Here is a 19395-nt window from a genome sequence, read left to right as displayed (position 1 = left end):
GGGCAGGACGCTAGCTTTGCCGTCCTCTTGAGTGGCAAAGTCGGCCAGTCGCGCGAGCGCGTACTATCAGATCAGCAGGAGCTGGGGGTCTGGTCGGCCGGCATGCTAACGACTGCATCAGCATGGCTCCGACAGCTCGGTCTCGACGACAAGATGCTGACCGAGGCGAGCGCAGCAGTGCCGCAGTCTGCTCAAGTAAGCTGCGCAAGAATGATAGGAACGTTACGAGCTGATCCGCTAAGGCTCGATAGGCCGGGGACTCAGAGGGTCAGCGCTCATGCGATGGTGGACAAGCCTGCTCGGTGAGCTGATCACTACACAGACTACATGTCCCTGGCATCCGAAGCGGCTCAGCTTGGCGATATTCGGCTCGCCTTACGCAACGCGACGCTGCAACAGGAACAACGAGAGATTGCTGACGATTTGCAATGTGAGGATGCCCTTCGTACAGTGCAATACCTATTCAGCTTACAGACTGCGCAGTTCTCGGTCATACGCAAGACTTGCTCGACTTGCACAGCCAGATTGCCGCAAGTGACGCGCCCCGAGATCCAAGCTTATGACTGAAGTCTGACAGGGTCACAGACGAGCTCATCACTTCTAGACAGTCTCAAAGCCTTCCTTGCCACCTTTCAAACAGAGCTTGCTGCAGTATCCGGCCAGATTGCGTCTTTACAAGATCGTGGCAAGACTCTGGATCAACGACTCGTTTCACGCAAGGTACATTTCACTGCGCATGCCAGGTGAGTGCTGCTCATACAGTCGTCTCTCCATTGCAGGCATTGGAACGCTCGCTTCGTCCACTGGTAGAAAGCATTACTATCACACCCGACTTGGTTCGAAAGATCACGGAGACTCAAATCGATGAGACGTGGCTCGAGGCGATTGCTCGACTCGAATCTCATCTCTTGGCGATCAAGACTGGCCCCCGCGTTGCTGCGCGCCAGTCGCTTGACAATGTAGCCGAGCTACTGCGCATCAAGGTCGGCCATCTTGCTTCCAAGAATATAGTGGAAGTTCATGCGCCCGACTTAGGCTGCGGAGAAGATTAGAGCTTTCTTCGTAGAAGCTTTGATGCCTTACAAAACGTCTATCGCGCCCAATCTGCAGATTTTACAGACTTCGGTTCTCCTGCGCTATCGCGAGCTGTTTGCCTTTCTGCAGCGGCACGCCCTCAAAACAGCGCACGAGGTTCAGAAAGTCTACCTCACCCATATACGGTGGTATTACGAGACCGGCTTCCGGCGCTATGTGCGCTCGCTGGAACGTATCCGAGTATGTCCCGACTACTTCGGATAGTTTCAGCTGAATGGGCATGCAGGCTCGCAGCAGTGCTGCACGTGAGCTCATCGGACCGGTGCTGCCAGGTACTACCTTACAACAAGTGACTAGCCGCGCGTCTAAACTCAAAGAGCTCTCCGAGCTCGGCGATTCGCACATCCTGCTAGCCTACATGGCCGATGATCTCACCTTGCAAGCTCAGCCAGAGCAAGTATTCCGATCCATCGCCATCGTATTGTTCGATAACGTGGCAAGCGAGTATGCGTTCATCTCATCATTTTTTGGTGCTCCCGCTCCAGCTCCAATCGATCCGACGAGCGCAATTATGTCAACTTCAGAGACCTCATCCTCGGCAGGGTGGGACATGCTCAGTCGAGACGATGGCGTGCTCGGCAGTAGCATCTTCAGCGGCGAAGATCGTACGCTTGACGAGGATGATGCCGCCAGCGTTACGACGACATCAGACTTGACGGGTTCGAAGGTCAAGATGCCTTCCTACAGATCGAGCGATCGAGCCAAGTCGGCGCTCATCGAATCCATGTGGCTCAAGACGATGGAGCCGTGTCTGGAGTACGCTAGCAACTTTGCATCGTCTCTACTCGAGCTGTCTCAACCAGGCCCGAGCTCGATCCTCTGCATGATCCGTCTGAACGAAGCCATCACGCTTCGCGCGGTCGTATCACGACAGTGTCCCTGTGCGGCCATGGAAGCACACTTGCAATCAATCCGATTAGCGCTGTGGCCTGCTTTCCAGAAGAAAATGGGCGAACAGATCGATAGCGTGAAGCAGCTTTCGTCTGACAAAGCGGGGTCCATCTCGCTGACGAACGCCTTGCGAAGTCGCACGGCGCCGTCCGCAGATCATATCAGGATCGTTTGTACTTCATTGTCAGTGAAGTCGGTCAGCGCGCTCACGCATGCTGCACAGGTCGCAGCGCGATATGGAGCTCTTTTTCAAGAATTGATCGTACTGAGCAGCCCGGACGCGGCGGACGATGCAATGGCCAGCTCAAGGTGCTTGGACATCTTTAGCGGGTCGTTTCGAGACTGACACGGACACTTGCAGCTTGCTGCGCTTGCGCAACGAGGTAGAGCGACTCATCATCTCACAATCCACCAAAATGATCGATCGCGATCAAGCAGCGGCTTTCATCCTATCTGTCATCAGGACAGTCATCGAACAGCTTGCACAAGGCTACGGTACAACCAGTCACCCTCGCGGTCAGGCGGAGATTGGCTACTTCCGCGAGCTAGAACGCAGACCATCGGTGATGTTACAACCGGATCGAAAATTGTCGTTCTCACTCTGACGATCTTCGGTCATCGGTAATCGAATTGCTCGCTGTTCGGACCAACGCGAGGTCCAGCAGCGTCCTTCAGGCCGCCTTCGCCCGCCTCCTCTCGTAGTGGCTGCGGTTCGACCGCATCGCGACCTAGTGCCGCGTCGAGATTGTCCTGCTCAGTCTGTTCGTCCTTGGCTTGCTGAAGCTTGCTAGCGAAAGCTGATGGCCCCTCATTGATCATCGCAGCTAAGGTCGCTTCGTCTACTTGCCCGCTCGAGAGCTGCTCGCGCAACTCGGCATTGTCTTTCTTCAATGCTAGCGAAATACTGCGTGCCTGTTATCGCATATTGATCAGCGAAGGCCAGTGGGATCAGAAGGACGACGGGCATCTGCTCGAAAGGCGTCAGTTTGGTCTCCGCCGTGTTTGTCGATGAGCAAGCTAGTGATGCGAGAAGCGGACTCGTTGGTCGTTGCGCTTGGCGTGCCATCGCCTGCAATGCATTTACTCAGGTAGCTTGCTGTTCATGCATTCAGCAGGATGCTCTGGACTCTCCGTCTTGAGCTCACAGACTGCCTCTGCGCCGGCCATGATCGAAGTGCTGAACTTGAAACGCTGCTCGTCGTCAAGTCATTGTCCCCACCGTCTCCGCTCCTGATGCCGCGCGCTCTGGAGCCAGCAATGGGCGCGCTAGATAAGATTCGCCTCTATTCGGCAACGTCAAGAGGTAGCTCAGACATGCAAGACTTTGTTGTTGCCATTGTCGCTCTCAATCAGCAAAGATGTAGGGCCTGCAGAAGCGTAGAGCAAGTTGTTGTACAGCTCATTGCTCGACTCGCTATATCGCAAGTTGTTTCTTTTCACTTTGGTCAAGTGCTTTGCTCCTACGCGAGCTTGATGGGTCTGATGTATCTGCCTTTCATCATAATTACGCAACATGGTCGCGGAATTTCTACTGAGCTGCTCGAGGAACGTTTAGCCTCACGTCGCGTGCAAATATCTGAGCTACTTGAAGAGTGCAATGAAACAAGACTAAGTCTGCTCCGCCATGGCAGCTTCGTTGATCGCTTCTGCCTCGCGCATGGCCAGCTCTTCTTCTGCATCTGCAATCCTCTGCTGTATCGTCGCGTGCTCGAGCTCGAGATCGCGATACTTGACTTGGGCTTCTTGTTGTATCCGGGTCAGCTTCTCTACATCAGTCGTAAGCGATTCGATCCGTCTTGCAATCGAGCCGTCTTCGTTGAGCGCGAGTCGTTCGAATGTCGCGAGATCAACGAGCGCAGTCTCGAGCTCGGCAGTCGAGCTGACCAGCTTATCGCCCAATGTTCGTGAGCGAGCTTGGTAACCCCCGAGTGTCTTTGCAAGCTTCTTCTCCGTCTTTGCTGCACGTGCTGCGTCGCTCGTCATTTTCTCACGACACTGTTCGAGCAAAGCTGCCAGGCCGGCTTTGCGATCGTCTTCAGAGAGATCAGAGATCGGTAGGTATGCTTGCGACGCGCCGCTGTATGCAAATTCTGATTTTGAGCCCGACCAGGTTGCTTGAAAGCGATCGTGATCGACAGAGCTGCCAATGAGCCGCTCGAGTTGAGCCTCCGTCGCTCCCGGCAGATCAAAGACGCCGGCCAAGTCCTTGTGCACTTCTGCTCTCGCACTGGCAAGCGCTTCGTCTGACAAGTCGTCCACAGGCATAGGCGCATCCGGTCGAAGGCCACCCGCCACAGGGTACCGATGAGCGTCGTTGTGTAGAAGCAAGACCATCTCTCGCGTAACGAGTCGCTCGAGCTCGAGCGATCTGTCGCTCGAGGGCTTATCGAGACCGGCTAGCAGTGCAGTCGCATCCATTGTAGTAGGTCGAGGCAAGTCCTTCTTGATAGCTTGTGAGCGTCGCGCGAGATGCTTGCGTTGCTCTTCTGCTAAGTACGCCGCCTGACGCTCGTCACGTTCCGCTGCATCTTCGGGCCGCATCGTAGCAATCGAATCACTCTCGCTCGGTTCGGAAGGATCGACGAGCTCAAAGTCATTCTTGGGCGCAGGCAAGCGCATGAAGCCAGCCTTGAGCGCATCACGACCCGATTGGAGCCGGCGCTTCTCATCTCTGGGCGTCTCGCCTGGTCCGGGACCGCGAGCAGATCGCAAAGGCGTTGCGAGAGGATTGGGCGTCGCGCTGACCTGGCGCTGAGGTGTAGCTCCTTCGAAACCTGATCCTCTGCCAGCGATCTCATGCAGTGGTGTGTTCTCATCGCCAAGTAGAGGCGTTTGCTGCGCCGTGAGATTGCGCAGATTACGTGCCTCATTCAGGACGGTATCAGCTAGAGTCAGATGTGGGTTTCAGCCTGGCACGGAAGCTGCGAAGTGACAACGCACCCTGTGGCGCGGTCCTAGGCGTTCGAGCAGTCCTGACAGAATCGAGTACCGAAGCCTCTTCGCCCAACAGACCCTTGCTCGCTTCATTGCTCGCATCATCGACTAGCGTCCGTGCCGTCTCGCCGGCCTGACCCAGCTTGACGATCTGCTCAATCTCGACTTCACCTACTTGGGGCGTCGGCAGGTCGAGCCGCCTTCGCCTGCTTATCTGTTCTTGTTCTTTCATTCGTTGTATCTGAGCATCTTTCTCCGCAACGAAATGGGCCATTGCGGCTCCATCCGGATTGGCAGCAGCAGCTGCGGCGCGCTTCTGTCTCTTGCGGCGATCCTCCTCCTCATCGTCCTTTTTGCGTTTGCCTTCGAGCTGTTGCAGCGATTTACCAACGGGAGCGACGCCGGGTCGGTTGGCTTCATCTGTTGTATCGTAGAAGCCCGGAGCAGGTCGTTTCTCGAAAGGTATATCAGCATTATAGTCTGTCACGCGCGCATCAGCAGTGCAGGCACTGTGTGTTGACTTCAGAACGAACCCATGCCGCCTTTATGCTTGGTCCTCATCCTACGCAGCAGAGGTAAGCTCTTGATGAAAGCATTAGAAAAGCTGCCCACCCGATGCCTGCTGCCTTGAGTTCACGCTTCTTCTGGAGCATCGCCAGGCGGCGGGCCTCTTCGAGCTGACGCTCTCTAGCTTTCCGCTTGGCTTTCTTGCCCTGCGTGTTAGCCAACCGTGCTCTCGCCTCCGACAACATCTCTTTCTCTGCATGATCAGATCGCGTCAGCATGGTCGCATCGCGCACAGAGGCAGCGAACACGCACCATCCTCGTCCATATCGATAGGATCAGGTCGAGCAGCTCTCGTCTCTGGATCAGGATCGACTTCGCCCGGTCGGAGTCGCCTGACATCATCTGCAGAAGGGCCGGCCTCTGCTCCCACGCCCGTCAGGCCAAGCTCTTCATTATCTCTCTGTTCGGCATCGTCCAGTAACTTCTGATATCGCTCGAGACACTGTGTGGCCGTGCGACCGACGATGGGTGCTATCGTGCGCCATTGGGTCGGCATGAGCTTGGCGAGGTGAAGGAGTTTCTCGTCCTCATCCTTGCTGAACTCGACTTTTTTGATGGACGGATCAAGCCATTCGTACCTGTCAGACTGGCTTCAGGTGCCTGCTCGTGAGACGCAGGGAGGATGATGTGTACCATCTAGCTTTGCACTGCTTGGGCGTCTTGCGCACGAGAAGCGACGAGATGCGAGCCCATTGCTGCCAACGATGATCAGGTCAGTCCTACGCCGCCCTTTTTGAGCAGTTGCAGAATCGGAGCACTCACATTCTTGCCATACTTGGAGACAGCAGCTATCGTCCCTGTTCATTGAGCACCTTGCAAGCGGTCGAGGTGAGGCTAGCGGACCTTTGAGGATCTCATCTGTCAGAAACATCGTCAGCTTGCTTGCGAGGTCACCCAAGAGCAAGCTCACCCTCTGTGTTCTTCCATATGCCGCCTGAGAGCAGTCCATGAGTCTCACTGTCGCCTATGCTCGCGGTCGAGGCTCACCTTTGACGATGATGCGCATCTTGTGCTGTGCCTGCTTCCTCCCTCGGCCTCTCGACTCGTCGCGAAACTGGCCAAAGTCAAAATCAACTTGGCCTCAGAGACGGTCGGTCGACTGAGCAGGCAGTCATGTCGAAGCTCGCCTTTGCAGATCCCTCGGATCCGAGACGGCCGGACCTCGTCATCAAGCCGAGGCACGATCCAGATGAGAAAGCGCCGCTCGACATGCAAGGCAACTTCGGTATGCTCCTCGGCGGTCTGGCCATGGTCACCAAGAACAAGTCTGCCATCTTTGCCCCCTTGACCATGCTCATTGCTGACTCGGGCTGATGATCTCCGGACAGATCGGCAGCTTGGCTGGGAAGCATCGCTGCCATCTCTGGCTTCCTCAATAATCTCGGCAATCTCGGTCAGAGTACCGGGTCGCCCATCAACGGCCTCATGATGAGCTTGCTCAGTCTGGTCATGCTCTACCTACCGCAGGTCCTCGACGTCGCCGCCGCTCCCGTCAGCCGGCCATCATCATGATACAGCGTGTTGTCATCATCATACCTTTGTCACGAGCTGTCTTGTTGCGGGCTGTCGAGCCTTGCGGTAGTACAACGGAGGAAGCGAGCCATACTCTGTAGCAGATGGATGAAGATTACTCATTAGGCGATACTACCTAAGCCTGTCACCAGCAGCTGCTCACACGCTCTTGAGTAGTGACGATCATCATGATGATCTCATCATTGGCTGTTGTGCAATGCATCTAGTACGATCGGCCAAAGAGCGTGATATGCTTTGCTTGTTGACCGCACTTGACGCACTTGTACTCGCTCGCCGGCTTGTCGGTGAACCGCTTCTTGTCAAAGGGGATACAGAGCGACTTGGCTCCCGCAGACGGCGCGCGTTCGTCAACCACAGCTTCGGCAGTTCTGCGTCCGCTCTCTAATCAGCACTCATGCCAGACCAGAGAGCAAAGACGACGTACTCCTCTGCACTTTTCTTCTTGATCGCATCCTCGCAAGCTTCGACATCGCACCATGGCACTGCACAGATACATCCCTTGTTGAGCGTGGGCACAAAATCCTTCCACTCCGTCAAGAAGATGACACGCTCATCGAACGTCTTCTTTGCTCGCGTGAACATGTCGCTCTGAATCTGATCTAGCAACGCCGAGACATCCTTGACGAGCGAATCGAAGGGGATGGGAGCCTTGACGCCCGTGTCTCTTCGGGCAGAGAACGCCGAGCCGCTCGCGAGATCTTTCGGTCCGATCTCCAATCGGAGCGGCACACCCCTGAGTTCCCAATCTGCAAACTTGAAGCCAGGCGTATGCGTATCTCGATCGTCTACTTGTGCTTTGATGCCAGCTGCGCGTAATTGCTTGACGACCTCTTTGCACTTGTCGTTGATCTTCTGCCTCATCTCTGCATCCGTCTTGACAGTAATGCCAACGCCGAGCACGATGACCTGCAGCTGTGCAACTCGAGGCGGCATGACCAGCCCCTTGTCATCGCCATGCACCATGACCATGACGCCGATGGTACGAGTGGAGAGTCCCCAAGAATTCTGCCAGACGTGAATGGGAGGAAGCTCCTGGCCTTCCTTTGCGCTCGGATCTTGTACGACGATGTTGAACATCTTGCTGAAGTTCTGACCGAGACAATGGGATGTACCGCCCTGGATGCCTCTGCCCGAAGCAGGAATGAAGCCTTCCACGGTGGTCGTGTAGAGTCCGCCGGCAAACTTTTCTTTCTCGGTCTTGATGCCAGGAATGACGGGCACGGCCAGTAGCTCTTCGTACACTCTTCTGTAGAGATCTAGAATATCGGTCACTTCTTCGTCTGCTTCGCTTTTGGTCAAATGGGCAGTGTGTCCCTCTTGCCAGAGGAATTCGCGCGTTCGTAGGAAAGGCTGCGGCGTCTTGAATTCCCATCTGACGACAGAATTCCACTGGTTGAGCTTGAGCGGAAGATCACGGTGGCTTCGGATCCACTTGGCGTAGTACGGATACATGACCGTTTCTGATGTCGGGCGAATGGCAATGGGTTCTTCCAAGTCTGTGCTGCCTGCCCGAGTGACCCAGGCGACTTCGGGGGCGAACCCTTCGATGTGGTCCTTTTCTTTCTCGAGTACTCGCTGTGAGACGAAGAGGGGGAATGAGCAATTGCTACAACCGAGCAGCTTGATCTGGTCGTCGAACCATCCTGCGCTCAATCCATCAGCTGTCGAAGTACCTTTCATCGGACGGAAAGGCCTACGCTGTATGACTTCCCAGATGCCGTAGCTCCATGGCTTGAGGATATAGCAGCCAGACACGCTATAGTAATCAATCTGAGCAATCTGCAGCATCAGGTCCGGGTCAAGCGTCGAGTTCAAGATCGCATACCATGTCACCCTTGATGAGTACTTGCTGATACCAGCCCGGAAAGTCCTCGAGTTTCTTTGCGTGTATACCGAGCTCGTGGATCTCTTCCTCCTCTGCTGTCCTCGCTTTGCCTTGCTGCGCTTTGGGTTCTTTCACAGCAGTAGGAGCAGCAGCAGCCTTGGGAGCGGCAGGTTGAGGTTCACCTCGCTCGGCGAATTCAACCTCGCTGAACTCGGCGCATTCACGGCTCTCGGCGAAGCGCTTGGCATCTGTACCTTTCAGCACGACTGTCTTGCCTGCTGCATTGCGTCAGTCTCGTTGGTCTGACTTTTGGAGATCAGACCTGCCCGTGATTTCGTCCAAGTCTTGCTCGGTCGAGTGCTTTTCGTTCGGAAAGGAGACACAATGCGCAGTCTGCAGGGTTGAGGAAGCAACGAGATGGATGAACTGAGAGTGATCCGCCTGGATGGACAGCAAGGAAGCTGCTCATAGACGGCATGAGCATCGGTGTAGGTTTACGGCAACGCGTTGATCACCTTGTGATTTGGGAACGCCAAGGACGTCTTTGACCTGGCCATCGTCTGCCGCACGAAGATCTTTGTAGCCTAGCTGTTTGGCCAGCGCAGTCGCTTTGCCAATGTCCTTTGAGACTTCGGCCAAGACGACGAGGAGCTTTATTGCAGAATTTGACGAAGCAGCTGGTTTGGGCTTGAAGAAGTAGTGCTTGATCTCTACTACGCTGCCATCGTCCGTCTTGTCCTCTATCGGCGTGATTGACAAGGTCGCCAGTCGACCTTCGAGCGAGCTAGACATCGTTCTCGGTTGACTTGATGAGCACACGGCAAGCGCGATTTTGCGAGCCTACGATTGTTTCGACTCTGACGACTTGCTCGGACACACTCCGACGATGACCGCCGCAGAATCCTCAAAGAGCGGCGAACGACATGATCAGGAGACTCAGAGAGTGAAGACTTTCCTCTCCGAACGGGCACCGTTGATCCTCCTGGCATCCTTTGGCGGCGCGCTTCTCCTGACAGGTCTCACAGGCTCGGTGCTCATGAAGCGAGCCGCCCAGGCGAGTGAAGCTTCCGCAAGTACTTTGCCCTTGGCAAGGCTATCTCGGAACAGACCGCGTCGTCTGAGGCAGCTTCTGCTCCTAGACACCGCGCCAGACAGACCATTCGAATTTAGATCCAATCTGTCCTTGCTGCGACCACTTGCACCCCCGCCAAAGGTAGACCTGAAAGGCAAAGGACGAGACACATCAGACGACGACGACGACTTCAATCCAGTGCTCTATGCCAGCAAGGCATTTGGGATTGCCACGCTCATCGTCGCCGCAAGCGCGACTGGCATTGCTGCCTTTCTGTCATGGAAGCTGGACGTCGACAGTGTAAGCCATGCTCGCGTGTTCTTGCTACCTGGCCATGCTCATTCATGGGCTGATCAGTTCGAATCTTTTGCGCTGACGCTGAAGCACGAGATGCCCTCTCGTCTACAGCGGTGGCGGCCAACTTTGTCGCCGCGAACGCCAGCGACGGAGTCCACATTCTCAGTGGACGACCCAATGCGAGCTGCAACGTTTCGGGAGTACACAGATCAGTCGAGCTTAGAGGTGCAACCAGCGCCAGCTGACTGGCTAGAGGAACTCGAAAGTGAAGCGCGTGAGCAATCAGCCGTCAAGCGAGCGCGATGGGAAGCATGGAAAGCCCAGAGAGATGCTGCCCGATTGGGGCCATCAACAATGCATGCGTCTTGAAAACATCGATTTCGGTATTCTGCGTCAATGCGTGTCTTGCTATGCTACAGTGCGATGCGTCAGGCGTGCCTGAGATTTCATCAGGCAATGCTGTCTCGTCTTGATGGCGAATCGTACAAAAGCGAATCTGTCTCGCTGTGTTCGCTATGAGACTCTTCGTCGGCTTCTGACAAAGCGATTGTCAGCCAAGCATAGATGAACAGGAGAAGCACTTCACCTGGTATTGCTCTACCGAGAACCACCACGCCCTCTGGCAAGGTGTGATCGTCCGTCGTCAGATGGGTGTCGCGCATCATCGATACCGCCAGCAGACAAGGCAAGAGCGAGAGTAATGCTACCGTATTGAGCACTCTTTGCACGTCAACATACGCATCACTGATCGCTATTCGCTCGGGTGTGCCCATCGGGAACGAAAGCGCAACGGAGATGGACCCGACGACTTGCTTGATCAGATCGTCCGAATCCGGCGGCAGGTAATGCGCTAGACGACTCGGAAGCATCGTCGTCCAGACGCCACCAGCAAGGCTTCCTCCGGCTGCCCCGCCGATCTGAGTAATCGTCAAAAAGACGGCGGTCGCGGTGGCTACATCGCGATGTTCGACGACACTCTGAACGCCCAGCTGAGCCGCCAAGGTCGTGAAGCCGCCACCGCATCCGGCAACGATCTGGCTGATGATCAATTCGCTCGTGGGATTGTCTAGCCGACGGTAGCGCAACATCATGAAAGCACCGACGGCATGAATAGCAATCCCAATGACGCCAAAGATCTTCCACCGGCTCGTCCACTTTGTGAGCAAGCCGCAGACAAGAGCAGATACGCATGCCGAGAACATGTACGATTGAGCAATGTACTGACTGTCCCGAGCCGAATGGCCGCGCGAGACCTGTAGGAAGCTGGTAAAGTAGCTCTCATAAGCGAATTGGCAGAAGAAATGGAAGAAGCCAAGCAGGCTGCCGGCCATGATCGTGCGATGACTGAGTATTCGGCGGGGTAAAATCGGGTTGACAGCTCGATTCGATTCGTACCAGACCAAGCCAATGGCCGATAAGACACCGACGAGCAAGCTGATTGTCAACTGTATGTCAAACCAGCCACCATTGCGTGCAGCAGCTAGGGAGAGCGGTACGAGCAAAGAAGTGCAGCTCAACGTGATGAGGAAGATGCCCATAACGTCCAGCTGCTGCCAGACTTCGAGTGAGAGATCGCGCCAGTCTCGAAAGACAAATGTGTCCATGTAGCTTTCCTTGCCGGTGCGTACAGACGCAGCGCTGGCGGCCGAATGCGATGTAGGCGAAGTAGCTTCCACAAAGCGGACATCGTCGCCCGAGCGCGGAGGTCGATGCTGGTCATACCGCTTCTGTGCTCGCTTTTTGGCCTTCCGGAAGCTCGTGAACAGAGTCGAAAGGAGGGGTATACAGATCAGCGGGAGCAGTATGCCGAACAGACCATAGCAGAGTCGATAGCCGACTACGCCGAGCTCTTTGAAGGCTGCCCCAAGCGCGGGACCGATCCATGTGGTGATGAGCCACGGCAAGGAGATTGTCGAGGTGAGCAGAGCTCGGTTAGTCAGGGTCGAAGTGTCTGCGATGATGATCTGCTGTGCTAATTGCAAGCCTTGACTCCCCAGCGCAGCGAGCACACGACCAAAGCCGAACATCTCGACGTTAATTGCGGTGGCAGTGAGTAGATAGCCAGCGCCATATAGCCCCGCTGACAGTGCAACGGCTTCGGCGCGACCAAAGACGTCAAGCACTTTCGCCAAAGGTGGCTTTCCCACTGCGTACGCTATACTGGTGCCTATAGACACTGTAGACAAGTACGAGTGCGCCTGAAACAGACTGAGAAAGTAAGGCTCGACCGTGGGTGTTGTGTTCCATTCTAGACTTGTCACGAAAGACAGCAGATAGATGCTGTACACCTCATCCGTCAGACATGCTGTGATCTCATTGAGTAAGGCGTACCCAACGTAAACACTGTACAATCCTCGTTTCGACCACCGCCTCGCTATGAGCTCCATTTTGGCCACCCCGTAGGGTCGCTCATAATCGGCGTCGAGCGCTGCAGGGAGCCCAAAGCGACCATTCATGGGCGACATGACGGCCTCGTGCTCTTCTATCGTATCGGGATCGAACGGATCGTCTCCAAAATGCTCGGGCAAATCGTCGTCATCTGTCCGATTGGGCCGTGACTGTCCGAACAGAGACACCAAGTCTTTACGCGGTGTGGTGCGAGCTGAGGGAAACAAGAGCCGCTCTGTGGATCTTGACCAGCTCCTGTGCGGTCTCGTGGCAGGCCTATCCTTTCGCTTTGATCGGTTTGAGCCAAAAGGCGACTTGCGAGATCGAAATGCTAGCGGAGAGACGCTTGAGGAATCAGGCTCATCCGTCGTGTCTAAGTCATCCAGCGTTCGTCGGGACGTGGACGGCTCAGAAGAAGCACCGTAAGACGAGCGTGCGGGTGACCTATCCTTGACGAGCTCGCCCTGTAAGCGAGCAGTCAGAGTGCCGGTCTCGTGAGACCGATCGAAGCTGCCGTAACCCATCGTGGGAGTCGAAGTGCCCGAGGTTGGACCTGATCTGGACACCTTGTGCCGGCTCTCGACTCCTTCGTGGAGCCATGGCGAGCCTACGTGAGCCATTCGGCGCCGACGACTGCCCCCTTGGCAGGACTGACAACACCGGCGGCAATCGATCTGCGCCCTGATCGATATGCCGCGAGCAATCTCTCACGGTCTGATCGCGAACGTCAGCGCCCGAACGAGACAGCGTAGTCTCGGGCGAGCAGATGGAGCGGAAGTATGACTCTGTCGAGCCCAATTGGGAGGAGAATGAGCCGCCAAGCTTTCAGAGAGCGGCGGACGACAGCCTAGACGAGTCTACACAGCCACTCACAGGCGATACCGGTCGTGAACGGCTGCTATCTCGCGTTGATCTAGAAGCTCAGCCCAATGGCACCGATCTTCACGAGAAAGGCTTGAGAGCTGACGGAGCCAAATCCGAGTATGTGCTGCCTACGACGTTTGTCAACGCGCCAAGGAGGAAGCCGCCTGGGACAGCGCTGATTATCGCTTTCCTGCTTGTCCTATTTGGGATTGGCTACCTCATCGCTGCTGGCGTCACGACTTTCACTCGCTATGGACATACGTTGAAAGTCAACGTGATACTCATGATCTCGGATGGCTTTGGCGTGACGAGCGAGACGTTTGCGCGGGAATACTTGCAATACCTCAAAGATATCGAGCATCCCTCTGCCGTCTCAGGCGGCCGCTGGGACTTCCCAGAGGGATTCAAGGGCGTCGACGAGTTGAACTCATTCGGCGGATCGCCCAAGCAAAGATCGTTTGGTATCTTGCCGCTCGACCAGATCCTTGTAGGCGCAAGTCGTACGCGATCTGCCGATTCGCTCGTGACCGACTCGGCAGCGGGCGCAACAGCTTTCGCGTGCGGCCTCAAGACATTCAACGGCGCAATCGGCGTGGAGCCTACCGAGCGCTTACCCTGCGGCACCGTCCTCGAAGCCGCAAAACATAGAGGGTATCTGACCGGCCTCGTCGTCACGAGCCGGATCACACACGCCACACCTGCGACTTTCTACGCGCACGTTGCAGACAGAGACGCAGAATCTCGCATTGCAGACTTTCTCGTTGGCGATCACCCGCTGGGCATGCAAGGTCTGCTTCTGATCATTCTCGCTGTGACAGTGCTGATATCAGACTGCGGGCAGTTGACTATGCGCTAGGCGGTGGTCTATGTTTCTTCCTACCGAATACAACAGCTGGGTCATGTAGGAATGATGATCAGGATATGCTTGCAAAGGGCCGCAAAAACTCGCGCAAGTTCATCTTCAACGCCACGGATCTGCGAGCGCAAAGCTCGACAGCCGACTCACTCAACACCGTTGGGCTATTCAACAGCGATCACATGGACTACGAAGTCGACAGGGAATCTCGCGACGAGAGTACTAGAGAACCCTCGCTCGTCGAGATGGCGAGCAAAGCGATCGATACGCTCTCTGCTGCCGCCGCGCGGAAATCTGCCCATGGCTACTTCCTCATGATCGAAGGTTCTCGAATAGATCACGCCGGACATAGCAATGATCCTATTGCGCACGTATACGACATCTTGGCGTATCAAGAGACAGTCCGTACAGTGAAGCAATATGTCGACAAGCAGAACGAAGCAGGCTGGCCAACTGTCATGGTCAGCGTCAGCGATCACGAAACGGGCGGTCTGTCCCTCGCAAGGCAGCTTTCGGATGCGTATCCAGAATATGCGTATTACCCGGACGCTTTGCTCGGTGCGACCCATTCGACCATTTACCTTGCCCAAGAGCTGGCAAAGCAATCACCGGCTTCGAGAGATTATGTCTCTTCCACCATCTTTGCGGAGGGTTTGAATATCACAGATTACACAGAAGCTGAGATGTCGACCGTGCTGGACGAATACAGCAATGTCGCCAGGATGGACAACCATCTCGCTGACATGGTAGGCCTTTGACGGATACTCTCCCGGTGACCCTCACTGATGCTTGCATTAGGTCTCGAGGCGAGCGCAGATGGGATGGGCGACACATGGACATTCCGGCATGGACGTCAATCTGTACGCGTATGGCTACCAATCTACCAAGCTACGGGGGAACATCGAAAACACAGAGGCACGTTTCTGCGCAGATCACGAGACGATCTTGGCTCATTGGAAGCACAGATTGGCAAATTCATTATAGACCTCATGCAGATCGATGTGCCCCAGATCACCAAAGATCTCACGCGGAACGTCAAACAATGGTACTCGCCGCACACAGATAAGCACGCAGACGAACATGGTCTCGTCGGCGTTGCTCATTACCACCACGAGTTCTGATCCGATGTATACCTTTGTATAGCGTTTGTACAACTTTGTTGCAACATCAATCTTGTCCGTGGAGAAGCGGATACACAATAAATTAGGTGCAAGTGTTTACCAAGTCGGTATCTCGGGCAATCCCTCGTCGTCATCGTTGAGCTCTGACCAATCTGTCTGTCCTACTGTGTCTTTCGCCGTCGTCACTATTGTCGTGGCATGGGGCGCTATCTTCGAGATGTCTTGTGACGCCTGTGTTGGCTGTGGTATGCTCGGCTCGACAGCTCGGGGCTGTTTCTCCCGCTGTGCCTTTCGTCGTTCAGCCGCAGCTTGTTTCCTCGCAGCATTGGATGTCTTTCTCTGTTCAGCTTGCACTCTGGCCGCTTCAGCTTGAGCTTCGTGCAATCTCACTTGCTCTGCTTCTCGCTCCAGTCTCTCCCGCTCAGCAGACCGCTTCTGCTCGATCACGCTCTCTTCGCGCTTCTGCCTCTCTGCTACTCTGGCGCCCAAGCTAGTGAGATGAGTGCCCTTGAGACTGGCCAGCAGCGCATTGACGCCTTGATCGCCGCCATTCGCAGCCGGCTTGGACGTGCTCGCTTCGCTCTTTGGGCTATGTCCTGCATGAGCATTATTGGGCTTGTGTGCATGTCGAGAGGCGGGCGCAGACTCTGCTGGATGGGTGCGTGCAGAACCGCGTATGTTGACCTTGACGGGCGCACTGTGCTGCTCTGGCTGTGCAGGCATAGGCGCCACTTCAGCCGGTTGCGACCATCGGGAAGAAGCTAGTGTCTTGCTCTTCTGCGCTGCGACTGGCTCTGGGGTCGATGCAGATGGAGCCCATTTGCTGCCACTAGCAAGTCGTGGTGCAGACGCAACGGCATCTTGCGTCCGTACGGTCACCGGTACTGTAGCTGCAGAAGAGTCAGGCGCGTTGCTCTGGTCTGGCTGTGTTTTGGCAGCATTGCGAGGAGGTCTCTGTCGGTTTCGAGGACTCTTTGGCTTATTGGCCTTCTGTTCGCCTGCCTCGTTGTTCACGCCATTGACAGTCGAAGCAGGCACCACTGGAGAGAGACGGGACAGTAGACTGGGCTCGGCAGTCGTGCCAGTGCTCGTCATGTCGACATACTCCTCGACATGTCTCGCGAGCAGAATGGCGCGCGTTTTAGCTTTTTAGTCCAAACGCAGCGAGCCCTGGATCATCCTCATGGCCGCAGACACGACGTGGCGGCCGATGCCAGCCGACCTCTCACTGCCCTGCTCATGCTTGATAGGCGAGAGAAGAGTGTGGCAGAGCTGCCCATTCGCGGTTGAGTCTCGGAGTCAGGCTGAAACCAGTGCAGCGGAACAAGTCCCCGCGAGCGCTGTCCGAACACTGTTCGTGGATCGGATAGACACTCGATCAGGCAGCACGCGGGCGAACGCTGTCCGAGATGGTGCGGAACTCGCTCCAGCTCTCCCTCCGCCCAGCACCACGAGATTCGGAATCGACCGCACTGAAGAGTCCCGTCTCGCCTGGCTATGGCAGCAGCACGGGTACGAGCTCATTGAGGGGACCAGGCTTGACGCCAGAAGGCTATGAAGCTACATCGACCGGAGAGAATTTTGAGCAACCTCTGCTAAGCTCACGCGAGCGACTTGGTCCTACGAGATCAGAACACACAAGCTGCTCGCCACGCAAGAGCGCAAGCGCTGTCAGACAGCTGTCCGTGACGAGTTGGCTCGGCGCAAGGATGTCAATCTCCAGCGCAAGCTCAACACGGTCGTCTGCAGAGTATTATGCAGACGACAAAGATACGCCGAGGGGAAGAGGGCAGCCAAGTCTACGCGGTGATCCCGCGGAGGCCTTGCTACAAGGTCGCACATACGATGCAGCGCGTCGACGGTCTACACCCGCGCTTAACAAGAGATCACGCAAGATCCTGTTGCTCGCTATAAAGTGCCTGCTCGTCGCATTCGGCGTCGCAGGCTTCACTTTCGGTCTACATCACTATCAGAATGACCATGCCGTTCGTTCGATGTCACCCTATCAAGCGTTCACGAGCTGGTATCAGCTGCATTGGGCAAGCTCCGAAAAACTATCAGATCACCACGAATCAAGCCAATCACTGTTTATCTATGACGCCAATTCTGGCCGCTTCAATCGGCCAACCGTCCTGCCCATGCACCCAGTGCGCGAGCTGATCGACAGAGCAAGAAAAGATTGGAACCAGAAGGTTGCGAGACAGAGCAAGACACTCGAGGAAGCCGTTGATGAGTATGTTCGACGCTACAAGAGACGGCCCCCTCGCGGGTTCGACATCTGGTGGAAGTATGCAGTCGACAACGATGTCGTTCTCGTCGACGAATTTGACAAGATCTACCGCGATGTCGAGCCCTACTATGCGCTCGATGCTCATCAGATCGCAACGAGGCAACGTATAGCAGTGGAGAGGATCAACGAGATCGTGCCCGGTCAAGCCGTTCTTGTCGACATTGATCCCGAGCGAATCAGGCTCAATGATAGCATCCTGCTCGACGAGATACCAGAGTCTGCGTTCCGAGCAAAAGGCCTGCTTCATCGTAGCGCAGAAGCCCTGAAGCTTCTGCCTGCGCCCATCACCTTGCCAATGAACGAAGATGATGCTTACGTCGGCCGTTTGTCATACGGGCATCACCAACATCTCTTGCGTCTCGCGCGTACTGGGCAATGTACGTCGATCGGTTTGTAACCTGGGCTGTCTACTTATAAGCGCTTGCAGATGTGCCTAGCATGCGCGATGATGGTTACACACAACACGACGCTTTCGATGCGCCCGAAGCCGGCCCTGCAAATTTCACAAGGGAAGCAGCACTCTGTCCACCGGGCTCGGCAATCTACGAAGCCGGACAGCGCGGAAAAGCGGGTTTCGAGCCAGACAAGGATCACTTTGACACGCCACCCTTTCACTCGCTCGTCTACGATATCAAGAAAGCTTCGGATCACTGCCACAACCCCGAAGTTCTCTGGTTCGAAGTCAATCCCTCTCGGTTCTACGACTTCGACTACCTCTCGCCTGTCTTTTCATGGTCGACGACCGGCGAGAGCACCGATCTGACTGTTGTGCCCGAGCAGTTTCCTATCAATCTCGATGGAGATCTACCGTTCGATCAGAAGCCAGGCACGAGACTCTTCTGGCGAGGCGCAGCCACCGGTGCCTTCTATCTCGAGAACAACACTGATTCGTGGTACCTCTCGCCTCGGTACCGACTGCATCAGATGGCCCGCAAGCAACGTGGAGAGCGATCGATCATGCGGGAGATGAGCGACGGCTCTGTCGATCAGGTCATCGTAGCGCGCAAAGATCTCAACGAGCGGTTTTTAAACATGTCGATCGTGGGCGGACCCATCCAGTGCGAGCCATCCGTTTGCGACCGGTTACAGAAAGAGATGGGAAAGAAGCCCTATGTTCCCATGAGCGAGTTCTGGCAGAACAAGTACGTTCTCGACGTCGATGGCAACGGCTGGTCGGGCCGGTTCAAGATGCTCATGTCCTCCCAATCTCTCGTCTTCAAATCCTCCTTCTACGAAGAATGGTGGCAAGAAAGGTCTCAGCCATGGGTTCAGTGAGTCTCGATGGATCTTCTGCAACATCGCAGCTGATTTTGACAAACAGCTTCGTTCCAGTCAGTCCAGACTACAGCGATATCTACGATATCATGGCCTTTTTTGAGGGTGGCATCAAAGGCAGTAGCAAGAATGAAGATCTCGCTGCAGAGATCGCAGCGGCAGGGAGAGACTGGGCCATGCATCATGTGAGTTTGTACATGAACAATGCGTCACAGAAGCTGACGTGCAGGACCAGTGGCGACGCGCCGACACAAACGCTTACATGCTTCGTCTTTTGCTGGAATGGACGCGATTGCTTCATCGAAGCGAAGAGGACAGCTGGGACTATCAGTGAATATGCTTGTTGTTCATTGTATCTACATGTGACAACAGGACTCATACATCCAT

At 55.5% G+C, this 19395-nt stretch overlaps 10 protein-coding genes across 10 annotated transcripts; 5 read left to right on the top strand and 5 right to left on the bottom strand.

Moving 5' to 3' along the window:
* The first annotated feature begins 65 nt into the window (after nucleotides 1–65).
* Nucleotides 66–2762, top strand: L969DRAFT_87539 (uncharacterized protein). The gene is made up of 10 exons (XM_014712671.1): nucleotides 66–195; nucleotides 252–267; nucleotides 323–430; nucleotides 484–530; nucleotides 586–720; nucleotides 780–983; nucleotides 1036–1275; nucleotides 1322–2155; nucleotides 2210–2295; nucleotides 2348–2762. Exons 1-10 carry the CDS (start codon nucleotides 103–105, stop codon nucleotides 2589–2591), a joined length of 2007 nt encoding a protein of 668 aa, XP_014568157.1. The 5' UTR covers nucleotides 66–102; the 3' UTR covers nucleotides 2592–2762.
* On the bottom strand, nucleotides 2602–3155 carry L969DRAFT_74870 (uncharacterized protein; the record flags this gene model as incomplete). Its single annotated transcript, XM_014712670.1, has 3 exons — nucleotides 2602–2879; nucleotides 2945–3082; nucleotides 3132–3155. Coding segments are annotated over 3 exons (440 nt in total), but the record flags the coding sequence as incomplete, so codon positions are not given.
* A 439-nt stretch (nucleotides 3156–3594) lies between these two features.
* L969DRAFT_17504 (uncharacterized protein) lies at nucleotides 3595–6493 on the bottom strand (the record flags this gene model as incomplete). The annotated part of the gene is made up of 10 exons (XM_014712277.1): nucleotides 3595–4871; nucleotides 4927–5400; nucleotides 5454–5482; nucleotides 5533–5680; nucleotides 5740–6065; nucleotides 6121–6182; nucleotides 6250–6275; nucleotides 6331–6345; nucleotides 6398–6421; nucleotides 6475–6493. The coding sequence occupies 10 exons, from the start codon at nucleotides 6491–6493 to the stop codon at nucleotides 3595–3597; spliced, it is 2400 nt and encodes a 799-aa protein (XP_014567763.1).
* Nucleotides 6494–6664: 171 nt separating this feature from the next.
* Nucleotides 6665–7152, top strand: L969DRAFT_87535 (uncharacterized protein). Its single transcript, XM_014712669.1, has 2 exons — nucleotides 6665–6752; nucleotides 6816–7152. Exons 1-2 carry the CDS (start codon nucleotides 6697–6699, stop codon nucleotides 6997–6999), a joined length of 240 nt encoding a protein of 79 aa, XP_014568155.1. The 5' UTR covers nucleotides 6665–6696; the 3' UTR covers nucleotides 7000–7152.
* L969DRAFT_456525 (uncharacterized protein) lies at nucleotides 6858–9894 on the bottom strand. The gene is made up of 6 exons (XM_014712668.1): nucleotides 9361–9894; nucleotides 9172–9306; nucleotides 8846–9120; nucleotides 8718–8790; nucleotides 7445–8663; nucleotides 6858–7388 (listed from the first exon to the last, which is right to left on the bottom strand). The coding sequence occupies exons 1-6, from the start codon at nucleotides 9635–9637 to the stop codon at nucleotides 7223–7225; spliced, it is 2145 nt and encodes a 714-aa protein (XP_014568154.1). The 5' UTR covers nucleotides 9638–9894; the 3' UTR covers nucleotides 6858–7222.
* On the top strand, nucleotides 9732–10583 carry L969DRAFT_49179 (uncharacterized protein; the record flags this gene model as incomplete). Its single annotated transcript, XM_014712667.1, has 2 exons — nucleotides 9732–10217; nucleotides 10275–10583. The coding sequence occupies 2 exons, from the start codon at nucleotides 9732–9734 to the stop codon at nucleotides 10581–10583; spliced, it is 795 nt and encodes a 264-aa protein (XP_014568153.1).
* Nucleotides 10584–10663: 80 nt separating this feature from the next.
* On the bottom strand, nucleotides 10664–13126 carry L969DRAFT_49629 (uncharacterized protein; the record flags this gene model as incomplete). The annotated part of the gene is made up of 3 exons (XM_014712666.1): nucleotides 10664–10749; nucleotides 10801–12494; nucleotides 12546–13126. The coding sequence occupies 3 exons, from the start codon at nucleotides 13124–13126 to the stop codon at nucleotides 10664–10666; spliced, it is 2361 nt and encodes a 786-aa protein (XP_014568152.1).
* A 74-nt stretch (nucleotides 13127–13200) lies between these two features.
* On the top strand, nucleotides 13201–15443 carry L969DRAFT_94633 (uncharacterized protein; the record flags this gene model as incomplete). Its single annotated transcript, XM_014712665.1, has 5 exons — nucleotides 13201–13213; nucleotides 13334–14254; nucleotides 14308–15068; nucleotides 15121–15237; nucleotides 15288–15443. 5 exons carry the CDS (start codon nucleotides 13201–13203, stop codon nucleotides 15441–15443), a joined length of 1968 nt encoding a protein of 655 aa, XP_014568151.1.
* Nucleotides 15444–15539: 96 nt separating this feature from the next.
* On the bottom strand, nucleotides 15540–16538 carry L969DRAFT_24015 (uncharacterized protein; the record flags this gene model as incomplete). The annotated part of the gene is made up of 1 exon (XM_014712301.1): nucleotides 15540–16538. The coding sequence occupies one exon, from the start codon at nucleotides 16536–16538 to the stop codon at nucleotides 15540–15542; it is 999 nt and encodes a 332-aa protein (XP_014567787.1).
* A 72-nt stretch (nucleotides 16539–16610) lies between these two features.
* Nucleotides 16611–19394, top strand: L969DRAFT_87532 (glycosyltransferase family 90 protein). Its single transcript, XM_014712664.1, has 4 exons — nucleotides 16611–18110; nucleotides 18161–19004; nucleotides 19055–19193; nucleotides 19244–19394. The coding sequence occupies exons 1-4, from the start codon at nucleotides 16853–16855 to the stop codon at nucleotides 19340–19342; spliced, it is 2340 nt and encodes a 779-aa protein (XP_014568150.1). The 5' UTR covers nucleotides 16611–16852; the 3' UTR covers nucleotides 19343–19394.
* Nucleotide 19395: the final 1 nt, after the last annotated feature.

The sequence above is a fragment of the Mixia osmundae genome (genome assembly GCF_000708205.1).
Source record: "Mixia osmundae IAM 14324 unplaced genomic scaffold scaffold_5, whole genome shotgun sequence".
Classification (NCBI taxonomy): domain Eukaryota; kingdom Fungi; phylum Basidiomycota; class Mixiomycetes; order Mixiales; family Mixiaceae; genus Mixia; species Mixia osmundae.
The sequence above is the reverse complement of the archived record's forward strand: the minus strand, read 5'-3'. Positions and strand labels throughout refer to the sequence as shown.

Excerpts from the sequence above, each read along its gene's own strand:
- L969DRAFT_87535 (XM_014712669.1), top strand. The coding sequence starts at position 6,697 with ATGCAAGGCAACTTCGGTATGCTCCTCGGCGGTCTGGCCATGGTCACC. Across the intron at positions 6,753-6,815 it reads GCCATGGTCACCAAGAACAA|ATCGGCAGCTTGGCTGGGAA; the intron begins GTCTGCCATCTT and ends ATCTCCGGACAG.
- L969DRAFT_87532 (XM_014712664.1), top strand. The coding sequence starts at position 16,853 with ATGGTGCGGAACTCGCTCCAGCTCTCCCTCCGCCCAGCACCACGAGAT. Across the intron at positions 18,111-18,160 it reads TCTCGCGCGTACTGGGCAAT|ATGTGCCTAGCATGCGCGAT; the intron begins GTACGTCGATCG and ends AAGCGCTTGCAG. Across the intron at positions 19,194-19,243 it reads GAGACTGGGCCATGCATCAT|TGGCGACGCGCCGACACAAA; the intron begins GTGAGTTTGTAC and ends GTGCAGGACCAG.
- L969DRAFT_456525 (XM_014712668.1), bottom strand. The coding sequence starts at position 9,637 with ATGTCTAGCTCGCTCGAAGGTCGACTGGCGACCTTGTCAATCACGCCG. Across the intron at positions 9,121-9,171 it reads AGACTTGGACGAAATCACGG|GCAAGACAGTCGTGCTGAAA; the intron begins GCAGGTCTGATC and ends GCAATGCAGCAG. Across the intron at positions 8,664-8,717 it reads CATCTGGGAAGTCATACAGC|GATGGTTCGACGACCAGATC; the intron begins GTAGGCCTTTCC and ends GATTGAGCGCAG.
- L969DRAFT_87539 (XM_014712671.1), top strand. The coding sequence starts at position 103 with ATGCTAACGACTGCATCAGCATGGCTCCGACAGCTCGGTCTCGACGAC. Across the intron at positions 431-483 it reads GATTGCTGACGATTTGCAAT|TTCTCGGTCATACGCAAGAC; the intron begins GTGAGGATGCCC and ends CAGACTGCGCAG. Across the intron at positions 721-779 it reads AACGACTCGTTTCACGCAAG|GCATTGGAACGCTCGCTTCG; the intron begins GTACATTTCACT and ends TCTCCATTGCAG.